This window comes from Corvus moneduloides, chromosome 11 (assembly GCF_009650955.1).
Source record: "Corvus moneduloides isolate bCorMon1 chromosome 11, bCorMon1.pri, whole genome shotgun sequence".
In the NCBI taxonomy this organism is placed as follows: domain Eukaryota; kingdom Metazoa; phylum Chordata; class Aves; order Passeriformes; family Corvidae; genus Corvus; species Corvus moneduloides.
The window spans coordinates 19,558,006-19,581,900 of record NC_045486.1 but is presented as its reverse complement, the minus strand read 5'-3'; the positions used below and the strand labels follow the sequence as shown (position 1 = coordinate 19,581,900).

Below are 23,895 nucleotides of genomic sequence, written 5' to 3'. Positions count from 1 at the left end.
CTGAGGGCGTTCTGAGCGGAGCACTGAGGGCGTCCTGAGCGGAGCGCTGAGGGCATTTTGAGCGGAGCGCTGAGGGCGTTCTGAGCGGATCAGTGAGGGGCTGCTGAGCGGGTCCCTGCCAGCCCCCGCGGACGGCCCAGCCCCTGCGGGCGCGGCCGAGCCCGCCATGCCCACGCCGGGCTGCAGGGGGCGCAGCGCGGCGCCGCCGCTCCCCCGCCGCGGCCTCTCCTCACGCCGCCGGTGGGCGGGAGCGGCCGGGCCGGGCGGGCCCGCGGCCGGGGCCATGGCGCTGCCCGTGCTGTCCAGCTCGGCCGTGAAGTTCCGGCGGGTCCTGGCGCAGTTCCCGCAGGAGCTCAGCCTGGCCTTCGCCTACGGCTCCGGGGTGTTCCGGCAGGCGGGGGCCTCGGCCGAGCACGGCGAGGTGAGCGCTCGGGCCCCGCGGCGTTCCGGATCCCGGAGCCGCCTCCGGCCCTGCGGTGTGTGAACGGCAAGGGGCGAAGATCCCAAATCCCCGAGGGAATAGCGGGGGGGTGGGGGTCCGGTCCGTGCCCAGGGGCTGCCCGGCGTGGTCCCGGCAGCGGGGTTGTCATTGTGGGGGGCTCGGGGTCCCCTTTCAGCCCAGTGTGTACCGATGTGTGTCAGGTTATTTACCACTGCCTTTAAAGAGAGTTACTGCAGCTTGTCCAACTGCTGTGCAGCGTATGAGGGGAATTTAAAATATATTGCCGCACTGAAATGGCAGTCTGGGGGGCTTCCTCATCGTCTGAGGGCCAACAGCTTGGATATAATGTTTATTTTTATGCTTTGGGTTGTTTTGTTGACAAAAGCGAAGGAATGCACTAGAAAGGAATATGCTAGAAATGCAGTTCCTTGCTGCCAGCTCTCGGGTGGTGCTTTTATTTGCCCACATCCCTCCATTCATGGCCCAAAAGTGCTGTTCATTAGCACTGTAAGCTGTTCCACTGAGCTGTGAATTAGGGTGGTGGAGATCTTACACCTGCTCCCCTGTTTTGGAGGGTTGAAGCTTGGTCATGATCAGGACAGGAAAATTTTGGACTGTCTGATAGACTGACAATAAACATACAACTTCATTAGAACCTTTAAGCAGGATCTGACACTAATATTTCCGTTTTGGGTTTTATTTTTATTTTTCACTCATGAAAAATGATTAGCTGGAAGTTTGATACTGTGTATATCTTAAATTATTATGATAACATTGGCTCTTCTTGACATGTAAACCCCAACACTCTTTTCCTTATCTTCAGAACAATATGCTGGACTTCGTGTTTGCTGTTGATGATGCTGTGAGCTGGCATATGACAAACTTGTTAAAGAACAGGAGTCATTATTCCTTCCTAAAATTTTTTGGCCCCAAAAAGATAACTACCATACAAAGATACGGAGCGGGAATTTACTACAACACCTTAGTGCCATGCAATGGCAGGGTAAGTACAAGTAGTCTGAGTGAGTTAAGTCAAATATTTCTGTCTGTGAAGCATTAAAATTATTAGCTTAAAGCAGATTTCAGGCAGCAAATATTGCAGATTGTAATTGCAGATTAACTCGTGGTATCTTCAATATTTATGTCTCAAACTGCTTCACCAACAGCACTTTAATTAAAAAGCAAACAGAGCAGCTGGTCTTGCACCTTAAAAGTGTGAGCAGTGTTTGGAACTTACAGCTAAAGCACTTCAGGAACTGGATTTATATTCCTTATCCCTTGCTGTCTCCCAGTTTTGGTGGTGGTAAAGTTCTGGTGGTGCTTAATTTCAGCAGTTGACCATGTAGTAACAGCAAAGTGGTCTTTTACCATTTGTTTGATACAAAATTCAAGTTCCAACACAGCAAGCTGGAATTGACATTTGTGTGGTTTAGTGTCTAATGCCCTGACCTGCGAGGCTTGAGTGTAATTAATAATTTTGGTGAGTGGTTCTCATCCAGCAAGTCCTGTTCTTGCACCTCTGTGTTTGGTCAGGAGTGAGAGAAACACTCTGTCAGTCTTGGTGTTCTTGTCCCTGTACAAGATTTTGGGATTTAAGCTTTATCTGCTTGATGTAAAAAGGGATTTGGGATTTCATTGGAAGGACCAGTGGTCTTGGCCATGGCATTGTGTTCTTGGCTCTTTATGCCCTGGTCTTATTTTCTAACAACTCAGTCATATTACAGTCTATGGTCCCTTGTTGTCCAGAAATTCTAGAGCTGGCTGCCTTGCTGTGGTGATAATCTTTGGAAATTCAGGTAATACAAATTTATAACAAACTGTGGGAACTACCATGACTTTTCCAGTTACATAAAATAAGCTACAAAATCACAGGTTTTTTTCCTAATATCAAAGAGCAAGAGAAAAAACTCCCTGATACACACCCACCTCCCAATAACAGGATACATAAATGTCTGTAGGTTTTAATTTAGGTCTCTGAAAAACTATTTCTTGAGTGTTTTCAATATCATAATGTGAATTATTCCAACATGTAAAGTTTGCATATGAATGGGAAATTTTTCTCTTACTTCGTGTGTTAATTAAAACAGATAAATATTATCCTATTATGCATCCAGTTTTTTATTGGAGGTACGTGTTCCTTAGAATTAGGGACAGCTATGGCATGTAGGGAAAACAATGCAAGTATAGGTTTTTTCAAAAGCCTTTATATTGCTTTGGGTTTTTTTTTTCCAGATGATAAAATATGGAGTAATTAGCACTGATGCCCTGATTGAGGATTTGTTTCACTGGAAAACTCTCTATGTCGCTGGGCGCCTACAAAAGCCGGTAACTGCTCAGTTCTCTCTCTGGAAATGCAAGAAATTACAGGGCTGGAAAATGATCAGTTGGAGTTTGAACTTTATCTGTTAGGGATCTGTGCATCAGTATTGCACAAATAATCTGCCCTGATTTAGGGGTGTAGCCCTAGAGGGATAATCTCTCAGAAAGGAGGTGAAATGTGGTTCTTAATGATATTCTGTGTAATGTGGAAAAAGAGCCCCTAAAGGTGAGTATATTAATAACAGTTTTCTGCCTGTAGTAGATCTTGAATAACTGGACTCTTTTAATGCCAAGTCCCTTCAATGTTAAATGTGTTATTTGCCTTTTATAACAGATTATAGGGGTGGCCAAAATTTAACACAGTTAAAGAATGGAAATCTTTAAAGGTGAAAGCAGCTTTGCTGTGCAGTTACTGTCTGGTTCATAATTGAATGAACCATGGGTTCTGCACGTTGGTTTTTCTCCTCCATATTTGGGTCATAAAAAATAGTCTTTGCTTTCCCCTTGTGCCTGCCTCGATGTGCTTTCAGCAGATGGCAGCAGTGCTAAGGGAAAATTTGTTAGGAGGGGAGGGGGAGAATTAGAGGAGAAATCCCTTCAGGTCTTGGAACACAAGTTAATTATACTTTTAACTAAAAAATTTGGAGTGAAAGTTTGAATAGATTGTCTCAGACTGCTGGCTTTATCTCCAGATATATATTACAGCATGATCCAGGTTAGAGCAGCTGTTGTCTTTGTGAAGAATGAAACTTAATACATTGAGGAAGATAACTGAAGGAAGAATTCTGGATGTCATATCAACAGTGAATAGTGAATAGCTATTTTCAGTGTGACTGCATTTGCTGCTGCTTTGATTTGTGACATGGTACAGTGAATATAAATTCTCTGTACTGTGAAAAAGCCTTCCTTAACTTTGGTGCTCTTTCAGATTTACCCCAGGAATCAACATTCATCCTTGTTGTACCAGGGTGATAACTATTGCACTCTGACTTCCTGGGAGATTTGCAGCTCTTTGAACTGTTGCAAATTTGTTCATAAATGCTATCAGTGTTTCAGGCATTCAGATTTTGAAGCCTAGCATATTATTTTCATTTGAAAAAAAACAGCTTTATATTAGGGGGTGATTTTTACAAAAGGAAGAGGTTATTCCTTTTGCTTCTCTAAGACAAGGCTGGGGTCTTCCATGAGGAGGAATAGTGTCTCTGCTGAGTTTCATGTTATAAAAGGCTCTAACTGTGTTGTCCTTAACATGTCCATAACTTGCTGATGTTTCCATGCCAATCCTAAGGTATTGCAGTCACCTGTGTGACTGCTTGGGGCGCCACAGATTTTTCTGTTCTGACTTTCCTTAGATTTCCCTGTAGCAGCAAGTTAGGAACATACATCTAAGTGAATTGGTTGATGGGATTTGAGAAAAATCAAGGGAATACCTTTGTTCACAATGGCCAGTGGGTTTGAATTTTAAGGTGTTGTAGAGTAGATAAATATTGAAAAGACATCTTTTGTAAGCAAGACATTATTGCTTAACCAGAACACTTGAAAAAGACAAACTCACACCAAGCAGGGATTCCTAGGGGAGTTATTTCCAGAAGTGCATAGTTATCCATCTCCTAAACCAGGCTGCCTTCATGTGCCTGGTGTTCTGTAACAGTGCGTTTCTATCTTCAGTTCTTACCGAACATCTGCCTTTTATTGCAGTATATTTCCATATCCTAGGTGACTGGATTCTGTAGCTGGTCTTGAACAGTTTCAATGTTTCCCGAAAATAAACACTTCTTGGGGCAGGTAGAGGCACTCAAGTGACCTGTTCTTCATGGATAAGTGAAGATCCCCTCGAGTTCACATTCTTCTCATGCAAAGTACAGAAATAAAGCCCTGCTTCTTCTAGGACAACTTCTGTCTGAGAAACTACTTGAAGCATTTGATAGGGGAGTCCTCTATTAAAAAAAAATTAAAAGAATGAAGATGAATAAGAAAACTTATCTCTGTCTGGCATTCTGTTCTCTTTCAGTGTGACAATAGTCTTTTTTGTTATTGCACAATGCCATATGAAGTATTTCTGTTGATGCATTCATATTTCCTGTTCTGATTAACCTTAAATTGATGAATATGAAAAGGTGACTAGCTCGTCAGAGATTAGCTAATGTCTGTTGCATATAGCACTTCCAAACTTGTGTGTAAAAACAGCCTTTTCCAGGAGACTGTTAATTCTTAAAAACATGTTCCTCTCTCTCACATGGTGTAAGTAGAAGGGGATACTCTAGTACTTACTGTACCATACTAATAAGATCTAATCTTAAATTAATTTCTTAAACAATTCAGCATGAAAAATAAATAACATTTCTAGCTCCAGTAGCGCTTTCCTGAAGTTTTGCTTCCAATGGCTCTGCTTTTCCAGGTGAAAATCCTGGCCCAGAATGAGAACAGCAAGCTGCAAGCTGCTCTTGTCAGCAACCTGAAGAGTGCAGTCACAGCAGCCTTTCTCATGTTGCCAGAGAGCTTCTCTGAAGAGGACCTTTACATGCAGATTGCAGGACTCTCCTACTCCGGTGAGTCTGTGGGGTCTGAAGTGGCTGAGGAGAAGAGCTGTAGTTGGAGCTGCTGTACCACAGCTGGAATTTCATGTGTGATAAATTATCTGCCTTCTTGCTTTGGGCCTGCACTGCTGTGTGCATCAAAAATTCTGTCTGAATGGTGGCTTACATAACAGCTCCAGAACACTAATTGGGCTGATTCAGAGGAAATAGGGGTAGGTACATCAGCAACACTGCTTATACCTGCTTGATTTATGAACAGCTAAGTGTGAGTGATTGGATATGATGAAATAATGTGGGTTCTCTTCTGTTTGCATGGATTGTATTTTGGTGTAATGTTTCAAAACCTTGGGAAAAAATTTTTTCTTTCCACTCAGTGCAATGTTGAGTCATCTGATAGTCTGACTCATACCTTGTCATCTCCTTTTGAGTGTGCTGTGTTTAAGGTTCTTATTTAGTTAACTTGTAGATCCAGGTTATGATTCTTTGATGTACATTTAACACTCCTGGTTGGTATTTGTTGAGTTTCTTTTTTTTCAGTCATTAATTAGGAAATTGGTAGAAAAATATTGAAGGAACTACTGCAAATCGCTCTTTAATGTAAGATGTAATTGTTACAATTTAACTCAGCACTGCTTTTTAAATGCTGACATCCTTACTGTAATTACTGTGAGCAAGTTTGGTTGGAGTTGTGCTTTACACAGCGCTTCCTTTGCTCATACAGAAATGCAAGTTTGGCTTTTAAAGAAAGCACAGGGGGGTCTAAGATGCAGCTTGGCCATTCTGAGGAGCATTGCTGTTTTATGTAACACTTCTGAGCACAGTTCAAATTACAACTCACTTTTCCAGAGCAGTTCTTTTCTGAATTGTTGCCCATTTTAGAGCACCAGGAAGAGGGTGCTGACAGTGGGATTGCCAGCCAGGGATGTTTGTTGCTTATCTGCCCACCTGAAGCCTGCCCAGCACTGGCATTGGATTCTTGGTGGGCACCAGTGACCAAGATACTTTTTATATACTCTTCAAAACAGTGCAATTAAACAAAAACCAGTAAAGTGCTGAGACTGGCTGTGCTGTGTGAACAAAGCTAAAACAATACAGCCCCCAGTTGGGAATGCACAAGAAAAAGGCAGCTTGTGGATATTTATTTTGCTGCCATTTCGTTAAGTCTTTCAGAGGCTGTACTAGTAGACAAAATTGATTTTATGTGTTACTCTAATCAGTCTCCTTGGAGACTGCTGAAAGAGTTGTTCAAGCTTTAATTTAGAAAATGTTTATCCTTTATTTTTTTCTGCATTTTTTGAGAGCACTGAGTCAGTACCATTTATATACGAAGTGTTTGTTTTGTGGCTTGGCATAAACTGAAATAAACTAAGGAAGGCTAGCAAGTTGCCACCTTTCAACAACATTTATCTCCTGAATGTGGGAAGTGGGAAAAGGAGTTGATTCAGAATTTTGGTTGTTGGTGCAAGCTACACTGAGCATCTAACTCCTGGCTGGAAACCCAGGAAACAGCCAGGCTAGTACCTAACAGAGGTAGTGGAATGCTTTCATACAGACTGACTGTCTTTTCACTTATTCTCTTTGAAACTTTTCAGTCATGTATCAGAAAAGAAAGTGCGAAGGCCAGTAATGTAACAGTGGTGTTGAAAGGAATTTCTTTTTGTAACATCTAACACAATACATGGCTCAGAGGAAAGGGTGATCCAGTGATCTTACCATGAGTGCCGTTAGCTGAACTCCAGGTACTGCCCTTGGAGTGCAGAAACAATGCAAGTTATTTCCTCTCCAATTGGAAAATTTCAGTTTATTTGCTTGTGGATACTAACTATGAGGACTGGGCGATTTGTTTAGTAATCTGTTGAGTCTGAGGTGTGGTTGCAAAGAATGTAACTGTTACTGCCACTTGGCAGCTGGAATTATTTTGTTGCCCAAGTGAAAATGTGGGCACATGGGCCGATGACATTTTTATCAGAGGCCACGTAACAATACGTGCCTTCAAGGACATTTTTTCTGTGCTTGAAGGTATTTGAATAGTTCTTTTCACTATTAGGTGAACCTTACTGTGGATTGTATAGGCATATATAGTATTGGAGAACAGAGTTTTAGATGACAGCTCTGTACTATGTTGGTATCTGTTATATTCTCCTTCTTTCTGATTTTGGGTTTTTCCTGATGGCTTCACTCTCTCTTTTCCTGACTAGGTGATTTCAGAATGATAATAGGAGAAGACAAATCCAAAGTGCAGAACATAGTGAAACCCAACGTTGCCCATTTCCAGAAGCTGTACAGTAACATACTCCAGGACTGCCCTCAAGTGGTGTACAAGCACCATCTGGGAAGGCTAGAGGCAAGTGTTTTCCTTCTAAACAGCTTTAAACCAAGCAAGTGGAAGTGCTTTATCACACTTACAGAAGGCAGGAATTATGCCACACACAAAGGAGAGCAGTTGTAGGCTCTGTACTTGCTGTTTGTTATGTTTCTGTTGTTTGGTTCATTCTGCCACCAGAAGAGTTGCCTTACATACCAGTTTCTTCATATGGAGGAACTACTGCTCATTTTCTGAGTATGGGCACAGAACTAGACCCCAGCAAGGCAACCAGCACAGATCATTGTAAAACGTGTGTTTTAATGACTTCCATATGGAAATAACAGGCGAGGAAGTGAGGAATAAACAGATGGTTTGTGTTAGAGAGATCAGGCTGTAACTCAGAGGTGCAACTTTCTGCAATCAAAAACTCATGAAAAACCTCATCAAGTGCTAGCTATGACGATCAACTGACTAAGCCCAAGTGACATTCTGGCATTAATACCCATAAAAAACCATTTTTTCCTTAGATTGACTAGTATCTCGAATGCCACCTTTCTGGTATAACAGTGCAGTTAGGGGAGAGATGCCACAGTCAGTAGCAATTTTTCCTCTTGTAATCTGCATGTCCCTGTGTGAACATTCAAGTGTGATATAAACTTCATGGTGAAGTCACAAATAGCACCAGTTGTCTCATGGACATGGGCATCTCTTTATCCTCAAGCCTGGGTAATTATTTCCCAAATGCCACCTTTTTGGGATGTGTCTTTGTTAGAAACTGGCTAAACTACAGGCTTGAGCACAGTAAAGAGTTTTACTGCAATGCTTTGGAATAAAACATAGGCAAATCTGTATTGTACTGCAGCTGTCTCCATGTTTTCTTATTGCTTGTGAACAGTTTGGTGGAAGCAGTATTTAAATGAATTTGGGAAAGAATTAGTAATACTTCCTTCAACGAAAAACTCCCTGTTGTTTTACCTTTAAACAAATCCTGGTAGCATACTGCAGATTTATTGTTGGATAATAAATCTCTCCACAATCCCACAATAGTCATCAAGACTGTTGATTAAATGCCCTCATTTTGCTGTTGATTTGAAGCAAAGTGTTTAATACTTTATTGCTCACACCTTCCTCTGGGTATTGGCAGTAATTCCCCAGTGGAGTCCAAAGGTGGCTGACTACTGCTGGGGGTGCAGTTAGCACAGAATAGAACCCCCTGCTCCAGGACATGCAGAGCTACAGAGAAAATTTCTTCCTTCAAAGGTCCCTCAGAACCAAGGCAAGGCAGACCCCAGCTCTGAGTTTTGGTTCAGGCACGGATTCCTCCCACACAGTGCTCAGAGCTGCTCACTGTCGGCTGCCTCTTGAGTTGTGGCTGACTCATCTGGAGATCATTTTCTCCACACTGACAAAAGGGAGTGGAGAGGGCAACCAGACTCCTGTCTGATGTCTCCATGAAGTGTCTAAAACCTTGTGTGGGAGGAAAGGCGCTCTTCAGATTTTCCTCGGCTTTTGGAGAGCTCTGCCCCATCCTGCATTACATTTTGGAGAAATCTGTACAGGCCTGCATGTTGGTATCATTGTATTCAAAATAGGGTCGTTGAATTTCTGATTTAGATTGGAAAATGTGGGATGAATGTTTTCTTCAAATTATACAAACCGGATGTGGTTTGAGTTTAAAGCAGAGAAAATGGTTTTCAAGCTGAACTTGAAATGTGTGTGTGTCTGCAGTTTGATTATACTCAGGCAGAAGAAACTCAGCTAAGTGGTCTTTGGGGAACTTTTTTTTATTGTAGTGTACTTATGTTTCCAAAGGAAATTGGATACAACAGAAATGATACAGTTTCAATGAAAACTTACTTGCAGACACAGCAGGATCATGTGTGTCTTCCCTTGAATAAAAAACCCTTGCATTGAGTCATTTTTCAGGTTGAGACCTGAGATACTGCATTTCCCTGTGCTTGGGAAGTTTTTATTAGCATTGTCAATGACCTTTTCTAGTGAAATGGATCAGGTTCCGTGAGATATTTATCACAGGTCAATTTTCTGACTTCTTTAAAAAAAAAAAAAAGAGAACTGAATGTTTTTAATGTCTTATTTTTATAACATTCAGATTGATAAAAGTCCAGAAGGTCAATTTACACAGCTTATGGCTTTGCCAAAGACTCTGCAACAAAAGATAACTGCTCTGGTAAACCCTCCTGGAAAGAACAGAGATGTGGAAGAAATTTTACTGCAAGTGGCCCATGACCCTGACTGTGGATTTGTGGTGAATCAAGGTAGGTCTGGACCAATGTCTGTAATCTCCTTTAAGACACGATAGATATACAAATCTATTGTGTATGTTCTTCTATTTCAGGATGATTTAAAGAGAAGGGTGAAAAGATCCAGGAGATTAATCGTGAAATACGTTCCTAAAAGCCTGGGTTTGGATTTGATTGCCACCAGCTTATCTGAAATACTATCAATAGCATTCGTAGTGATACAGGAAGATGTGTTGTGGTTTGGGTCCTGAAAGAGGCAGCACTTAGGGAATAGTGTGGCCTGCTTAGATCACCTAACTCTGATGCTTCCATCTTCAGGCAAAACTTCATCAAAATATTAAGCTTTATATCCTCCCAGTCATACATTGCAAGGCTGAGGTCATTTTCTGACTTGCTGACATTACCCTTCCCAGTCATCGTGGTTAGCCCAGACATGTGAGCCCTGGCAGAGAGCTCCAGCTTGGAGGGAAAAGGCTGAGGTGCTTCTCATCAGCACAACTGCTCTGAGGCAAGATTATGTCATATGAGCAAGTTAAAGCTGATGCTGCAGACACCGATGTTCTGGTACACTGCAGAGAAATGAAAAAGCTTAGTACTTGAAGTCCTTTATGTATTTTAAGAACTTGACACATTTTCTGTTCCAGATAGCAAAGTTTGCAAGCTCCCTGAGCGCAACAAAAATTCCCTAGATGCCTGGGAGCCACTGGACACAGCTGCTGAGGGAGCTCTCAGGCTGATTCCTTTGGGGCAAACAAAGCTCCTGGGTGTTGCAGTTCTCCACAGACAGCATGGGATGAACTGCACCTGGACATGGAGGTGTCCAGCTTCTTTCATGACACCTTCTGTGCTGGGCTGCAACAATTATGGGATAAAAACCAGGATAAAAGCTGGATCTGGGAGGAGGGGATGTAGTGTTTGAGCGGCACACAGAGCTCTGAGTCACCCCCCCTGAGCTCATTATGCTGGTGGTTGTGTTTCTGTAGCTCTGGCAGGCACAGCTGTGGCTGCACAGGGAGCAGCAGTTCAGTGTCAAACCCTGGACAGGTCTTCTCAGGCCCAGCAGTTTAAACTCTTAGGAGAACAAATCAAGATGCTCTTACTTTTGTGGCCAAAGCATTTTACTAATTCATCAATCTGGGTGAAGGCCAGGCCAAGCCATTTGGGAATCCTACAAGACAAAGCTGATTACTCAAGTTGAATTGCATTGTCCCAAGATATTTTGCTACGTAGTCGTGATTTGTTCCTTTCTCTTCCCTATTCCTACCCCTCAAATGGTTTTCCAGTGGAACATTGTATCCTTACTTGGACATGGACTATGCTAAGCTTTGTTCTTCATTATGGAAGTAGCTTTGAAGGAAGTATTTAAAAATATTTGAAATTATATTCTATGGGTCAGTGCAGAATGTGTCCATTTGGAAGACTAGCTCTGGGACTGCTGCATTTCTACATTTATTTCGTTTATTTAGTGAATTTAGTGATGTGAGTAGTTTTGTACATATCAGTATGCTTTTATATATGGTAGAACAAATACAACTTAATCATTTTGAAAAAAATTAAGGTTTTATGTACTATTCTTTTAATACCTAAGAACCACTGGACAATGAGAACTGAATGTGCCACAGTGCAAAGTGGTAAACAAGCCTTATCTCCAAAAGCTGTAATTTAGGAAAGTCAGGCAAGCACTGCACGACAGAGGTAGGTCTGCTTGATCAGAGAAGTGCCAAATCTCAATTTCATGTTGAAGTAAACAGGGAGTATAATTTGTTCTGCTCTAGAATGTTAATTTACCAGCACTTAGATGAAACATCTGTGAATCCTTTGTGATTAATCATCTTAGTAGAGAACTAATGGGAGCACTAAATAAATGGATTCAGTCAATTCCTACTGCTTGTTGTCTGTTTCAATTTTGATCTGGGGTTTTTTTCTGTATGTTATACATAAAATAATTTTAAATAGTTTAGAGAATACTTTTAATTAGCATGAAAAAGCAGAGCAAACTCAAATCTTCTCTGTGTTAGGTGTATGTTTTACTTTCAGGCTAGCTTGATTGTATAACTGGAACAATATTTAATTTGTGCATGGTGGAGGGTAAAAAAAATCCCCACACCAGTGCTGAGATGGGTAACATCTGTGTGCTTTTCCCTCTGCAGGCATTTCAGGAATTGTGAGATCCTCCAGTATAGTGCAGAGTGCTAAAACCATCCTGACAGCTGGTAAGAATGTGTGTGATTTCTGTCAACATGGGCCTTCTGATTTCACAAAGGAAAAATGACAGGGCCCCCAGACTGTCTCATTACAGGAGTTTAAAGAATAAACTTTTTGTGTGTTTAATTAAAAGTCCCTGGAAAATAAAAGCAACATTTAAAGCAGAGGCTTTATTATAACTATTGCAAAATTATAAAATGCTGAAAGGAACTGCAGTCTGTGTGACTCTTAAATAAACAAACAAACCCTTCAACAACGCAAAAGTAAGAAAAAACAGCTTCTGAGTTCAATTTTATTTTCTCTGCAGGCCAGATTTGGCTGATGGACACTAGTTCTTCACTTTTTGTATTCAAAAGGCTTAAAGTTGCTCAAATGAATTTCTGAACTCATTCATACCTATTCCCAATTCTTCCACTAAAGCAATGATATTCAAATGGTGCCATTACTGGGTTTAAAGGCTGTTATTCCTGTTGAATTCAGGTTATCCTGAGTGCCCCGTGGGCAGAGCTCTCTGTGTAAGTGCAGGAGTAGGAGCAGAAATAGTTAAGCTGTGTGGATTATTTATGCTCCCTTCCTACCTCTTCTGATGGACAGAAAATCGCCTCTGGGGCTCGTCAGCTCCTCTTGTGTGTCATGCAGTAAATCACTGACAGCCTCTCTTGGCACTGGGACTTTGGGGGGTCCTAATGCATCTTTGAATAGCACTTGTAATTTTTATCATGGTTTGTGCACCTGAAACCAGTTATTTGTGAAAGGTCTCTATTTCCCTTTGTCTTAACTGCTTTTTGCTTTATATGTAGTGGGGTTTTTTAGCTTTAAAACAAACTATGGTTTCCTTCTAATCAGTCAGTTATGGAGAGTTGTATTTGAAAACTATTTTCTATTAGTGGTTTTAGTGGTGGAAACGTATTTTTATGATTTAATTCAGGTATGAGCAAGCAATTTTGGTCCTTTGCCTCCAGCACAAGCCAAATTTGAGCAAGGAGGCTTGGGGTGAGTGGGATTTTTTCTTACTTTTTGCATAATTTAGGTTTTTTTTCAGGTTTGGGTTTTTTTAAATGTATTTACACTCTTCTGCCAGAATCTGGCCAAAATCATTAGTGACAGAATTGAGGAGTGAAATTTAACTGATCAGGGATGTCACCTCAGTATTTTTGAGGTGTGATGTTGTTGTGTGCTCTGCCCTGGAATTGAGGAGGGATGGGTGTCCATGGCTTTAGGATGTTAGTTAGCAAAAACCTGTTTGCTCTTTTTAATTTTTTTTTTTTTTTTAGATATCCAAACACCATTGAGTTTATGTTAAATCTGTCAGTATCTTCTGGATTTTCTCCCAATCATGGTTTCTTAATTTAAAATGCATCCCTAGGGCAGCATTCCTGCTGCTGCCCTGGCTGTGCCAGCTCCTGGGGCTCTCCATGTTCATAGGATACAGAATTTACACAGAGAAAACAGGAATGTGGCTCCTACATGGAAGTATTTGCTTGACTCGGGCAAGGAATGTGTTTTACAGGAAATGTGGAGCTTGAAATTCAGTCCCTAAGGATGCTGCATTTCTTTCTTTATTCTTTATCCAAATCTTGTCTACTGTTCTGTTCCCCTCAGACCTGTTCTCACACTTTCTAGCAGAGACTTTAGGAAAAGTATAAGGTTCTGACCTTCTACAGTGCTTATGTCAAGAACAGTAGCTTAAATAAAAGAAATATGAAAAGAGATCCATGAAATCTGTGGCTCCATGAAGTAAGCTCTGACTTTTTATTGCTGTTCCTAGTAACGTACACAAATCACTTGCTTGCAAAAGAGAGTTTTCATTAGCTGGCCATCCCTTTTTTTGAAGTGGTTACAGGCACACAATCTGTTTCCTTAGCTGATTATTTTATCTTAACAACACCAGCAAAGGTGAGATGCCTGCTCTGGTCCACAGCATGGCAGTGCAAGGTACAGCATTTCCAAATTCCAATGTTAAATCAGCAATAGCTGTGCTGACATGCCAATGCTGGGTATTAACATTACTGCCAAGAAGCACGAGCACAAGAAGGAATTTCAACCCAGTTTGAGAGAACTTTTTTCTTTCTCTGCCAATGTTGGTTTTCAAGTCGAGCTCCAGCTCTGTTTTTGTTTGTTGTTAAATGCCCTATTTAGTTTTTGAAAATGCGCCTGTGTATTTCTTCGAGTCTGTGGTGAGGTTGCCTCTCTGTTTCCCATTAGAGATGGCACCAGGGTTTGATTTGTTTTCCCACATAGCCAGAGTCTGCCTGGGCTTTGGGAACTCTCTCTGCAGCTCTTATATTTAGCTCCTCTGAAGATGTTGGTACTTCTTTAGCTTCTTTCTTCTCTATATTTACTCAAGGAATGTTGCAAGCCTTGAAATTTTTTCTATAAATACAATCTTATAGATTAAATCATCAGTTGAAGCATTTGTTCAAGATGCTTTTAAAGTTAGCACGAATGTTCTGAACAGTGATTGTTTTTTAATGATTCAAGGATTTTTTTTTTTTTTAAGGAACAGGTTTACATATAAAATACTCTGGTTTTGTGATGACTACTCTCTTCAGCAGCTGCCTGAGCAGATACTGCAGGCCACTGGCTTCACTGTAAATATCTGTACAAGGTTTGCATGTGCACTACAAATATATAAACTATTTGCTCCACATGGCAGCTCTTCAGCAGTACCTGCATCAGTGCTCCTTTTCCAAAGGAAATACGGGGCACTGCAGCTGGGCAAAACCTACCAGGAGACTTTGGGGGGACTCACAGCCAAATTGCTGTCTTCCAGCACTGATACTTGCAGAAAACTCAACGTGGATTAAGTGAAACCAGGCACAAGTCGTGTTTACACTGAAATGCTGTGGGCTCTGTCCCATGTGCATCAGGGCTTTGTTCTGCGTCCTACAGTGGAAAAATCCAAAGGGGAGGTGGAACCACCAAGTCCCCAGATTCAGAGCTGAAGTAGAAAGACATTTTCATGTGGTCCAACTCCTTCGGATTCTGAGAGCGAGCCGTAATTACAACCATTAACTTTTACTGCAGCTGTGATTCATCAGCCCGAGGGCTGCTTTAGGGAAGCAGCTGGGTGGACAAACCCGCGCTGTGCCTGTGCTGGGGCAGCGGTGCGAGCAGCTCGTTCCATGCGGTGCGGGGAGTTCAGGGAGCGGAGGGGCAGGAGGAGAGCGCTCTCCTGCTGCTGAGCTGCTGCACGGGCAGAGCAGCCGGGCAGGCTGAGAGCAGCCGGGCAGGCTGAGAGCAGCGCTTTCCTTGCAGGCTGCAGTGCCAGCCCAGCTCAGCTGTGCTGCAGTGGCTCTGCCACACGCTGGACTGCACTTCCAGAAGTACCTGGAATTCATTGGAATGGCAGAGCAATTCCTCTGTCAGAGGGGCTGCATCCAGCAGCTTGGGTATTTTCAAAGCCACAGTTTTAACGTTGTGGGTTGGAACCACTTCTTTTATTTGTGCTGTGCCAGGGCTCAGCTTGGCCTTGTGCTGCAACAGGAATTGTTGCTGTGTGTGCAAGCTCCATGCAGATATGTCAGGCACTTGAGGATTTACATGGTTATTTACTTGTTATTTGAGATGCTGCAAAGAAAAGCCTGTCATGACTTCATTAGTGTGCTTGCTTTTACAAAAACCTATTAAATATGGAAAAGTTGGAGCATACATATGGGATGCACATGGGTTTGTAAGTTCAAAATACATGTATGGATGGTTTCTTACAAAAGGTGAAGTTGTGTTTATTTAAATTGCAGTTGGAGACATGAGAAGTGCAGAACTGATTGTCTGCAGCCTGTTTGTTATCAGAGCCTTCTTACTCTGTCACATTCCTTCACAAATAAAAGTGTGCACTTTTCCGTATTGCTGCCTACTCATTTGACTTCTTGCAACTCAAATTTGAATGCATCTATCACTTAAAATATTATATCTTTAAATGATTTCTTTCTTTTGCTTTTCTTTTCTTTCTTTTTCTTGAGGTCTTTCCAAATCAATTATTATTATGCCCCCAAAAAATTAAAAAATCCAGTGCAGCGCATGGCTAAACTTGGGTTGAGGTTGCTTGTTTGTTGCAGATCTTTCCTTGTGTTCTGGTCTGTAATGTTGTTTGACTTCTGGCTAAATTCCTTCCGTGTGTTTTTAGTCAGTGTTATCAGGTGTTCAATTAAATAAACATAGCAAAGATTGTAGTAAGTGTAATCTACTATACCTTTAATCTGTGCAGGTGTCAAAAGTAGAGCTTTTTGTGCAGCATTAAAAACTTGCCTTTTCAGTTGTGAATTTGTAAGGGTGTGATTAGACTGAGTTGTAACCTGAACAGTCACTCTGTGTGTTGTGTTGGGTTTTTTACTTGTTTGTTTTGGGGTGATTTTTTTAAACAAAAAAGGAAAAGCAAGTAGCTGCACTGGCTGGGATCTCAGAACCTCCCTGAAATGCCAAGACTAACAGTGTTTTGTTTTTAAATTTACAAATACTCGATGACTAAACCCAGCAAAAGGCTGTAGGTTTTTTACTCTAGGTCTGTAAGAGAAGGCTCATCTCTGGTAGAACTTCAGAAGTTGTTTAACTCCGAGAATACATTTTACAAATTGTGTGGGGGTCATCCTCAATCCCATCATATCTAAAACTCCTCAATGCATGGAGGCAACGACTGCTGCTGTATCTCTGAAAATTGAGATCTCTGCCTTTGCTGTATGCCAAGTGCAATGGCATGGTATTTACCAGAATTCTGTTCTATTTTCTCTGCTTTGATAGCATTAAAAGTAATTTTGGTGTCATTATTTACTGTGTTATGACTGTGACAGGAAGGTTATTTGCATGTCTGCCTGCTGGATTAGGCTGTCATTCCCCCGGGGAAATACTTCATTTGATGTACTAAGCACCTTCTGAGTCAGCCTTCCTAAATGTTGATATTTTTCCTCTTTTTTTTGCTTTTTAGGGGCAAAGAAATCCATAACTTACAGTATGAAGAAATTATATAAGATGACAAAAGGAGGGTTAAAGAAGACATCTTGAGTCTTTACATACTGTGTATGGGTAAATAAATGGTACTTTTTCTCTAAATGTTTTGCAGATGTGACTTTGCATACTTGAGAAGATTACAGTGTATTTAAGAAGTCTGTTCTGATGATTTAAATGCCCAATTTTCCTTTTTAATGGGAGGCTTGTTGGCAATAGGGCAAAGGAATTATACTCTGTAAATACTGAAATGAATTTTCCTGTATATTAGAGCTTGAATTTTGAAGAACTCTAAGTAAAAAACATTGATTGTACAGATGGATTAAAACCCAAAGTCACTCACTTTCTATGTGTTGTTAGCTTTACTTCCCAAAATACCCTCAAGGTCTCTTTCAAAATAATAAAATGTCCCAAATTTAGTCCTTTCAGGGATTTACAGAACTGGAGAATCCGTGGAGTTTGAAGGAGGTATGGAACTGTCCTCTGCCATTCCTGCACTGCCAGGTTCATCCTTAGAATTCCTGAGGATGCTCCCTGGGTGCTGCTGCAGGGCAGACCTTGTGAATGGGAAATTATTTCTCAGGTGTGTGACATCCTGAATCCAAAAAGCTGCCACAGTGTGGGAGAGGGAAACGAGCAGCTTGGCCGGTGTCAGATCCTTTAAGAAGAATATTTAATAATGTTAATAAATAAGGATATTTAATAACAATAGAACTGCGTGTTCCTCTCATGAGGCTGAGATGAAAAGTGCCCAACTCACAGGCGTTGTCACAAGGGCCAGAGGTGGAAGGAAAATCAGAGTTCTGCTTGGGCAGACCTATGAAATAGGTGTTGTTTGGCAGAAGATTCTATCCAAACACTGGAAAATTGGGAGTATTATGAACAAAAGCATATATTTTTAAATTCTTTGATTATCTTTTTCCCCCCTGAAAATACTGCCCACAAAGATGGAGCTTGTACTCCCTTTAAATTAGCTAAAGGAAAGAAAACTGGGGTTTTACATGACTCTTTACATTAATCCTGCCATGAAAAAATGGGCATTACTGGCAGTATCCATGTCTGGTGCAATAAATTGGCAGGATCTTTTGTAAATAGAATATTTTTCACACTGACTCAGGTGGGTTTGCTAATTTGGGAAATTTTTCTTAATAGAAATAAATTCAGCAAAGATTTCATTTTACTTGTGGGAATGTCAATGATAAAAATAATTTAATGGTAAAAAATGGAAATAAAATTTATCTTTCCTGATTAGCATGTTTGGGTTTTTTCTTGTGTATTATGTGATCATCATCATCTCTGAAACTATATTTGATTTAGTGATCTCACTTTAAAAAAGAAATTATTTCAATGAAGTTGTCCAATAATTGTTTTCAGGGAGAAGTTCAGAGCATAAATTTAAGAAAGAAAATAGAAAACCCATTGTTGTATGTAATATGACTCATGCAGGCTTGCTCTAATCACAGGGAAACTTTAAATATTGATTCTTTTTAAATATTTGAGATGTGAAAATTAAAATGTGAAATTTTAATCCAGACTCAGGAAATAATTACTGTGAAATAGGAAATAAATCACAGTGAAGCTTTTTAACGTCAGAGGCAGATACCTAACACTTTGCATTATCCATTGGTGATACAAAGTGTAAACCAAACGCCCTCAAATGCCCCTTTGCTGATGGCACAAGGCTGCCTAAACTTTTTATGGGGACAAAGAATGGTTGTATGGGCCTGGCATTCTCTGTCCTATTAGTAAGAGGCTGAAGTCCCCAATTTGAAAAGTTTATATTACAAAAAATGGAACTAGGGAATTGAAGCCACTTAAATAAACTCAACCTTGGGGTTTGGCTGGATTTTTTTGTTAGCATGAAGGGTTCCTTTCTAGATAATCTAGAAGTCTTTAATATGTAGTTGTAAGGTGGGTAGAGTGTATTAACCTCCTGTGTAGTGAGGACTTGGAGCAGCCAAAGCACTTTTTATCTTTCAGCATAAGCTTTATGAAAAGCAATCTAAAACCAGGTGTTGACTTGCTCAGGTGTGCTCAGTGGGAAGGTTAGGAACAGAAAATACTGATCCCAGTGGTAGAAGCAGACCCTGAGAGTTCCAAAGCTCTTGGACAAATGAAAAGGTTCAGGATGGAGCCCTGACCTTCTGGATGAAAGAACATTAGAGGGCAGTGACAAATCAGTCTGGTGTGAGAATGAGCCAGTGAAACACCAGTCTCCATCCTGCACCTCCCTGGCTGAGCATTTATCCCAGAAATAATGTTCTTGTGGGGAAAAAAAAAGAAAAGTAAGGTACTGCTTGTTGTTTAGCAGCTAATTAACCATTTTTATGTGCAGCAGGGGCTGTGTGGCGTCAGGCCCTGCCCACCTCTGAGCTGTTTGTCACTGTCACTCTGCCAGAGGATCCCTGCACAGGTGTGACTTTACTGCACTTCCCTGTAACCTGAGCCAGCTGTGTTTGTCTTGTGTTGCTGGATACCCACTGCACGTCTTGATTTGGCTTTATGAACTCTGTGTACAGCAGTATAAGGGGTCATTTCTTGCTCTTTGGAGTGAGTTTTGCAAATCCCAGCTCGATAGTTCCTGGTTCCCTCCATCTGTTGATGCACTGCCAGTATCCAAGTCTGTGCACTAAATCTTTGGGAGACGTAAAAAAGTCCTTCTTCCTCCTGCACATAGGCTGAAAACTGGATTCTGCTCTGTAAATCATTTATCTTGTGCTTTTTAAAGAGTGGCCTACCTTTCCCCTTGGGGCCACTGGTCTTGGATGTATTTATTTTTCTGGCAGAGAGCCACGAATGAATCATAGCCTTGAGCAGCTTGCTCTGAACTCCTCGCGATTGTTAAGAGAATACTCGGGGCAGTTGTTACAAGGCTTTGCTATGTAAAACTTTTAAGAGAAGAGAGATTGATTTCAGCCTTGTTAGCTGCTTTTGAAGTTCCCCACCAGTATGTGGAAATGATTTCTTCTGGTCATACAGCTGTAATCCACTGAAATAACGGGGGATCGTTCCACGGGAAGTTGGTACATGGGAATATGTTACTGACTCTTTGTCCTAATGAGGTGTGTTTGTTCTTTCACAACAAAAAAAGCCACTTTAGCCTTTCATTCCATTTGTAACTTTCCTGTTTATACCTTCCTGCTCCATTTCCATGCTGCTTTATTGTTTCTCTTCTTGAGTTAATTCTCAAGTCTTTCATTCTGTTCTTCAGACATCCTTCTTTTCTGGCTTGGCTGTTCCACCATGGATATTGTTTCATGCTCCCTCCCCCTTTTTCCTGTGTAACAGAGCTTTCATTAAAGGCAACCAGGCAGATGATTTATTTCTGATGTCTTAAAAGGCTTCTTTGTAATGAAGAGCCTGGACCCAATCAAACTCCTGAGGGTTTGTGTAGGTGAGTCAGCAGCATGGGCCTCGCTGCCTCTGACATCCACAGTGCTCGTGGGGTGTGTAACAGCCTCATGCTCCAGAGGGAATGAACTGGATGACACAGGAAGAAGGGGAAATCAAAATTTGACTGGATACATAATCATTTGGCTGCTCCTAAACTCGGTTTGGGGAGGGCACAAAGCTGAACCACCCAGGCTGCTGGCCTCCATCAGCACATGTGTGACGTGTTCCTCATCGCTTGCACGTTTCCCCTTTTTCCAAGTGTTGGAGCAGGGAGTTTCTCCAGGTGCCTGGCTGTGGGACCCTTCAAATTCCACCTATATCTCTTAAGTGCAGAGCCTGTATTTCTCACCTGTGCTTCCCTCAGGTTTCTCTTTGCATTTTGTTGACTTTCACTGACAGCAGATTGGAGTAAATGCTGCAACCTGAGCATAAAGAAGGTAGCAGACAGCTGAGCAAGTGGGATCCCTCTCTGGTAGAAATCCTTTGCAGTATCCCAGGGCTTCCTGATGTTTGCAACACACATCCATGCCAGAATGGGGAAGGTCAGAATGGATGTAGAGGCCAGGACTCCTGGGTGGCTGAGGGAACTGGACCTTGTTCTTCACATTGAGGTGGTAATGCAAGAGCCTGTTCTGACTTGGGAAACTTCAGAATAAACACAGCCCTTGGTGAGTGTCCAGTGCAGGGGGATCCAAGCAGCATTGTGACTCATGCCTTTTCCCAGCAATTATTTTAAAAATAGAATTGAAGTTGAAATATGCTTTGAAGGTCAGAATATCAGGTCAGTGTGTGTCTGATAGCTTTTCGTGGGTAAGGTGTTGAGAGAGGACAAAGTATTCTTCATTTTCAAAGTCACTCTGCTGGCCATACAGTCTGTGTAGAAAATGAATTTTCTTTGTATTGCCTACTGCAGCAGAAGAGACATAACCTCTACACAGCTATTTTCTGCTCTGCTTTTCATTTGAGCCAACAGCTGCTCTGTCACTTTTGGTACTGTGGTTTCATAAAGTTTTGCAGTGACCTTATTTACCTGTTTTTCTAGATAAAAATCTCCACCACCGTTGCTAACTGATCCTGGACTTAATGACTGCCTTAGGGAGAGGCAGTAATCGCTTTTCTCCTGCGTGGTTTAACCTCTTACTCAGCCTGGTTCAATCAGAAATGTTTAAAAGTGGATTAAGTTTTAGTACATGAACGGGAAGCTTCACAGTGTACATTCTGAAATTATTCATCCAAACTCCAAACATTTTAGTTATCTCTTTAGTTTAAGAACTTCTATGTCATTTTTGCCTTCATAATCCGGCATTCTGCCAAATCCTTTCCAGTAGTGGTGGGGACAATTTGCATGATTATACACCTATTTTTTTTTCTGAGAAATGGAAGGTCTTGCAGCGGCAAAGACAACACTCTGATCTGACTGAAAATCTGTGCAAGTGTGGTGGGTATAGAGGGTTCTTCCTGGTTTTAAATTTGAATAAATCTGATTTTTAGAAATTTGCAGCCACAAGGAGCTGTCTTTAAAAGCAAAACAAACCAAAAACTGATCATAACACTCTGTGTTTTGGTTCCTTCGCTTCCCTTTGTTGTACTGTGAGACCTTTGACAGCCTTGAACCTGATGTTTAGGATACCTCCCCTACTCAATTAAATAAGCCAAATAAATAGTAAAACATCTCATTATTGAATTAATTTGTATTACTTCTCTACATGGGACCTATTTAGCTCCATGGTGCACGTGGTAAATTTGAAAGGTTGTGTTCCCACACAGTGATTATTTGCTTAATCTCTGCCTCCTGCCAAAGTTTCTCTAAACCTCCTATTTTAAAATTCATAGTGAAGCATGAAAGGGGAGCATTCAGTGGGGTTTTTTTTTGGTTTTGGTTGTGGTTTTGGTTTTCTCTGTTAATATTGCCACCCTCAAGTTGTCTTGCTCTCAGCAGTGGTGAGATGTCTGGCTCACTCCCTGTACAAGAGTGAGAGCCAAGAAGTTTGTACCTTCCTAGGATGCTTCAAGAAGTGCTGCAGGAGAGGGGGTGGGCTGACACAGAGCAGTGTGTGCCTCATGATGCTGTCACAGTGCTTTGGCTTTACAGCCTGGGGGAAAGCTTTTTAAAACCAAGTTATTTGCACAAGAAATTCTGGACAATCTCTTTTTTTTTTTTCCCTCTTTTTCTTTCCCCTCGTTGCCTCCCGAGTCTGGTGTTGGGTCACAGGTGGTGAGGTTGTGCTCATTCTGCACCCCCCTGTTCCCTCTGTCCCTTCATCCCTGCATGAGACCCTTCCCAAGGAGCAGACTGAGTCAGCAGCACTTTGGCAGTTTGAAGGTGAGCTCCCTGCAGACAACAGCAGAGGATGAAATGCATCCCTGCACTTGAAATTCTTACAGCATTTGAAGTGGATTCTATTGGAGGGTTGTACTCACACAGCTGCTTTTAAAGTAAAGATCTGGTTTATTTTGCTTTATTTTGTTGTTGTTGTTGTTTAAAGAATGTCTCCTCTGTTGTTTATCTGTGACTAAGTTTAGCAGGATTCCCCTTCCAGTATAGAATTGAAAATTGCTGTGCTATTTGTACTAGAGAATCATAGGATGATTCAGGTTGGAAAAGCCCTCCCAGACCACTGAGTCCAGGCTGTGCCCCATCCCTACCTTGTCCCCAGCCCAGAGCTCTGAGTGCCGCCTCCAGGAATTCCTTGGGCACCTCCAGGGATGGGCACTCCAAACCTCCCTGGGCAGCCCCTGCCAAGGCCTGGGCACCCTTTCCATGCAGAAATTCCTCCTGGTGTCCAACCTGAGCCTCCCCTGGCCCAGCCTGAGGCCGTTCCCTCTCCTCCTGTCCCTGTTCCCTGCCAGCAGAGCCCGACCTGCTGACTGAAGAACCTTTTCTTACAGCCTGCAAATGTATGTAAATGATGTCGCTTACCATGAATTAATGTGGAAAATCTGAAAATAATTTTGCATCTCATCTTGAGCTGCAACCTGTTCATGATTTTAATTATGCCACCTGGACTACAGTTCATCTGGTCCTGTGTGAGAGATAGGATACAAATCAAATAGGGAGTTAAATCTATTATATGGATGTTTACTGCATAAGAAAAATGTGTGTAACAAAGAGGTTCCTCTGAATATTTACCTTCAGCTGTGGATCACTGACTACACTGACCTTCCCTTTACACTAAATTTGCCATTTGGAGTTTTGCTGTGAACCATTTGTGGTCTTTTTATCATCGTTTAACAAAACTTTAACAAATTAAAACCAGTGGCTTGTGGCCAAAGGTTGCTTTTAATTTGTTAATCTGACACTCCTTTTGTATTTAATTTTTTTTTTTCGGCTACCTTGTCTGTCTTCATCTTATGGGAACCTCCATGGGGTGAAACCTTTTCTAGAACAAAGCAAGCAAAAAGTTCCTGTGGTTAAATGTTCTGAAAGAGCAGAGTTAGTGGTGTTCATGGTTCTGTTTGAGTCTGAAAGTATCTCATTGTTTGCTTGAAGAT

The 23,895-nt window shown here is 41.5% G+C and overlaps 1 protein-coding gene across 3 annotated transcripts; it reads left to right on the top strand.

Moving 5' to 3' along the window:
• The first annotated feature begins 231 nt into the window (after nucleotides 1-231).
• Nucleotides 232-18,261, top strand: TAMM41 (TAM41 mitochondrial translocator assembly and maintenance homolog). 3 transcript variants are annotated; one of them, XM_032120884.1, is made up of 8 exons: nucleotides 232-421; nucleotides 1,266-1,445; nucleotides 2,675-2,767; nucleotides 5,160-5,310; nucleotides 7,497-7,642; nucleotides 9,714-9,879; nucleotides 12,015-12,077; nucleotides 14,570-16,427. In XM_032120884.1, the coding sequence occupies exons 1-8, from the start codon at nucleotides 284-286 to the stop codon at nucleotides 14,662-14,664; spliced, it is 1,032 nt and encodes a 343-aa protein (XP_031976775.1). In that variant the 5' UTR covers nucleotides 232-283; the 3' UTR covers nucleotides 14,665-16,427. The 3 variants fall into 3 exon arrangements, with proteins under 3 accessions (XP_031976775.1, XP_031976776.1, XP_031976777.1); XM_032120885.1 differs by lacking the exon at nucleotides 14,570-16,427 and adding an exon at nucleotides 16,991-18,261 and having other exon boundaries at nucleotides 233-421; XM_032120886.1 differs by having other exon boundaries at nucleotides 417-476.
• Nucleotides 18,262-23,895: the final 5,634 nt, after the last annotated feature.

Bases quoted from the DNA above. Each gene is read 5' to 3' on its own strand.
- TAMM41 (XM_032120884.1), top strand. From the start codon at position 284: ATGGCGCTGCCCGTGCTGTCCAGCTCGGCCGTGAAGTTCCGGCGGGTC. The intron at 422-1,265 runs GTGAGCGCTCGG...CCTTATCTTCAG, and splicing joins CCTCGGCCGAGCACGGCGAG to AACAATATGCTGGACTTCGT. The intron at 5,311-7,496 runs GTGAGTCTGTGG...TTTCCTGACTAG, and splicing joins TGCAGGACTCTCCTACTCCG to GTGATTTCAGAATGATAATA.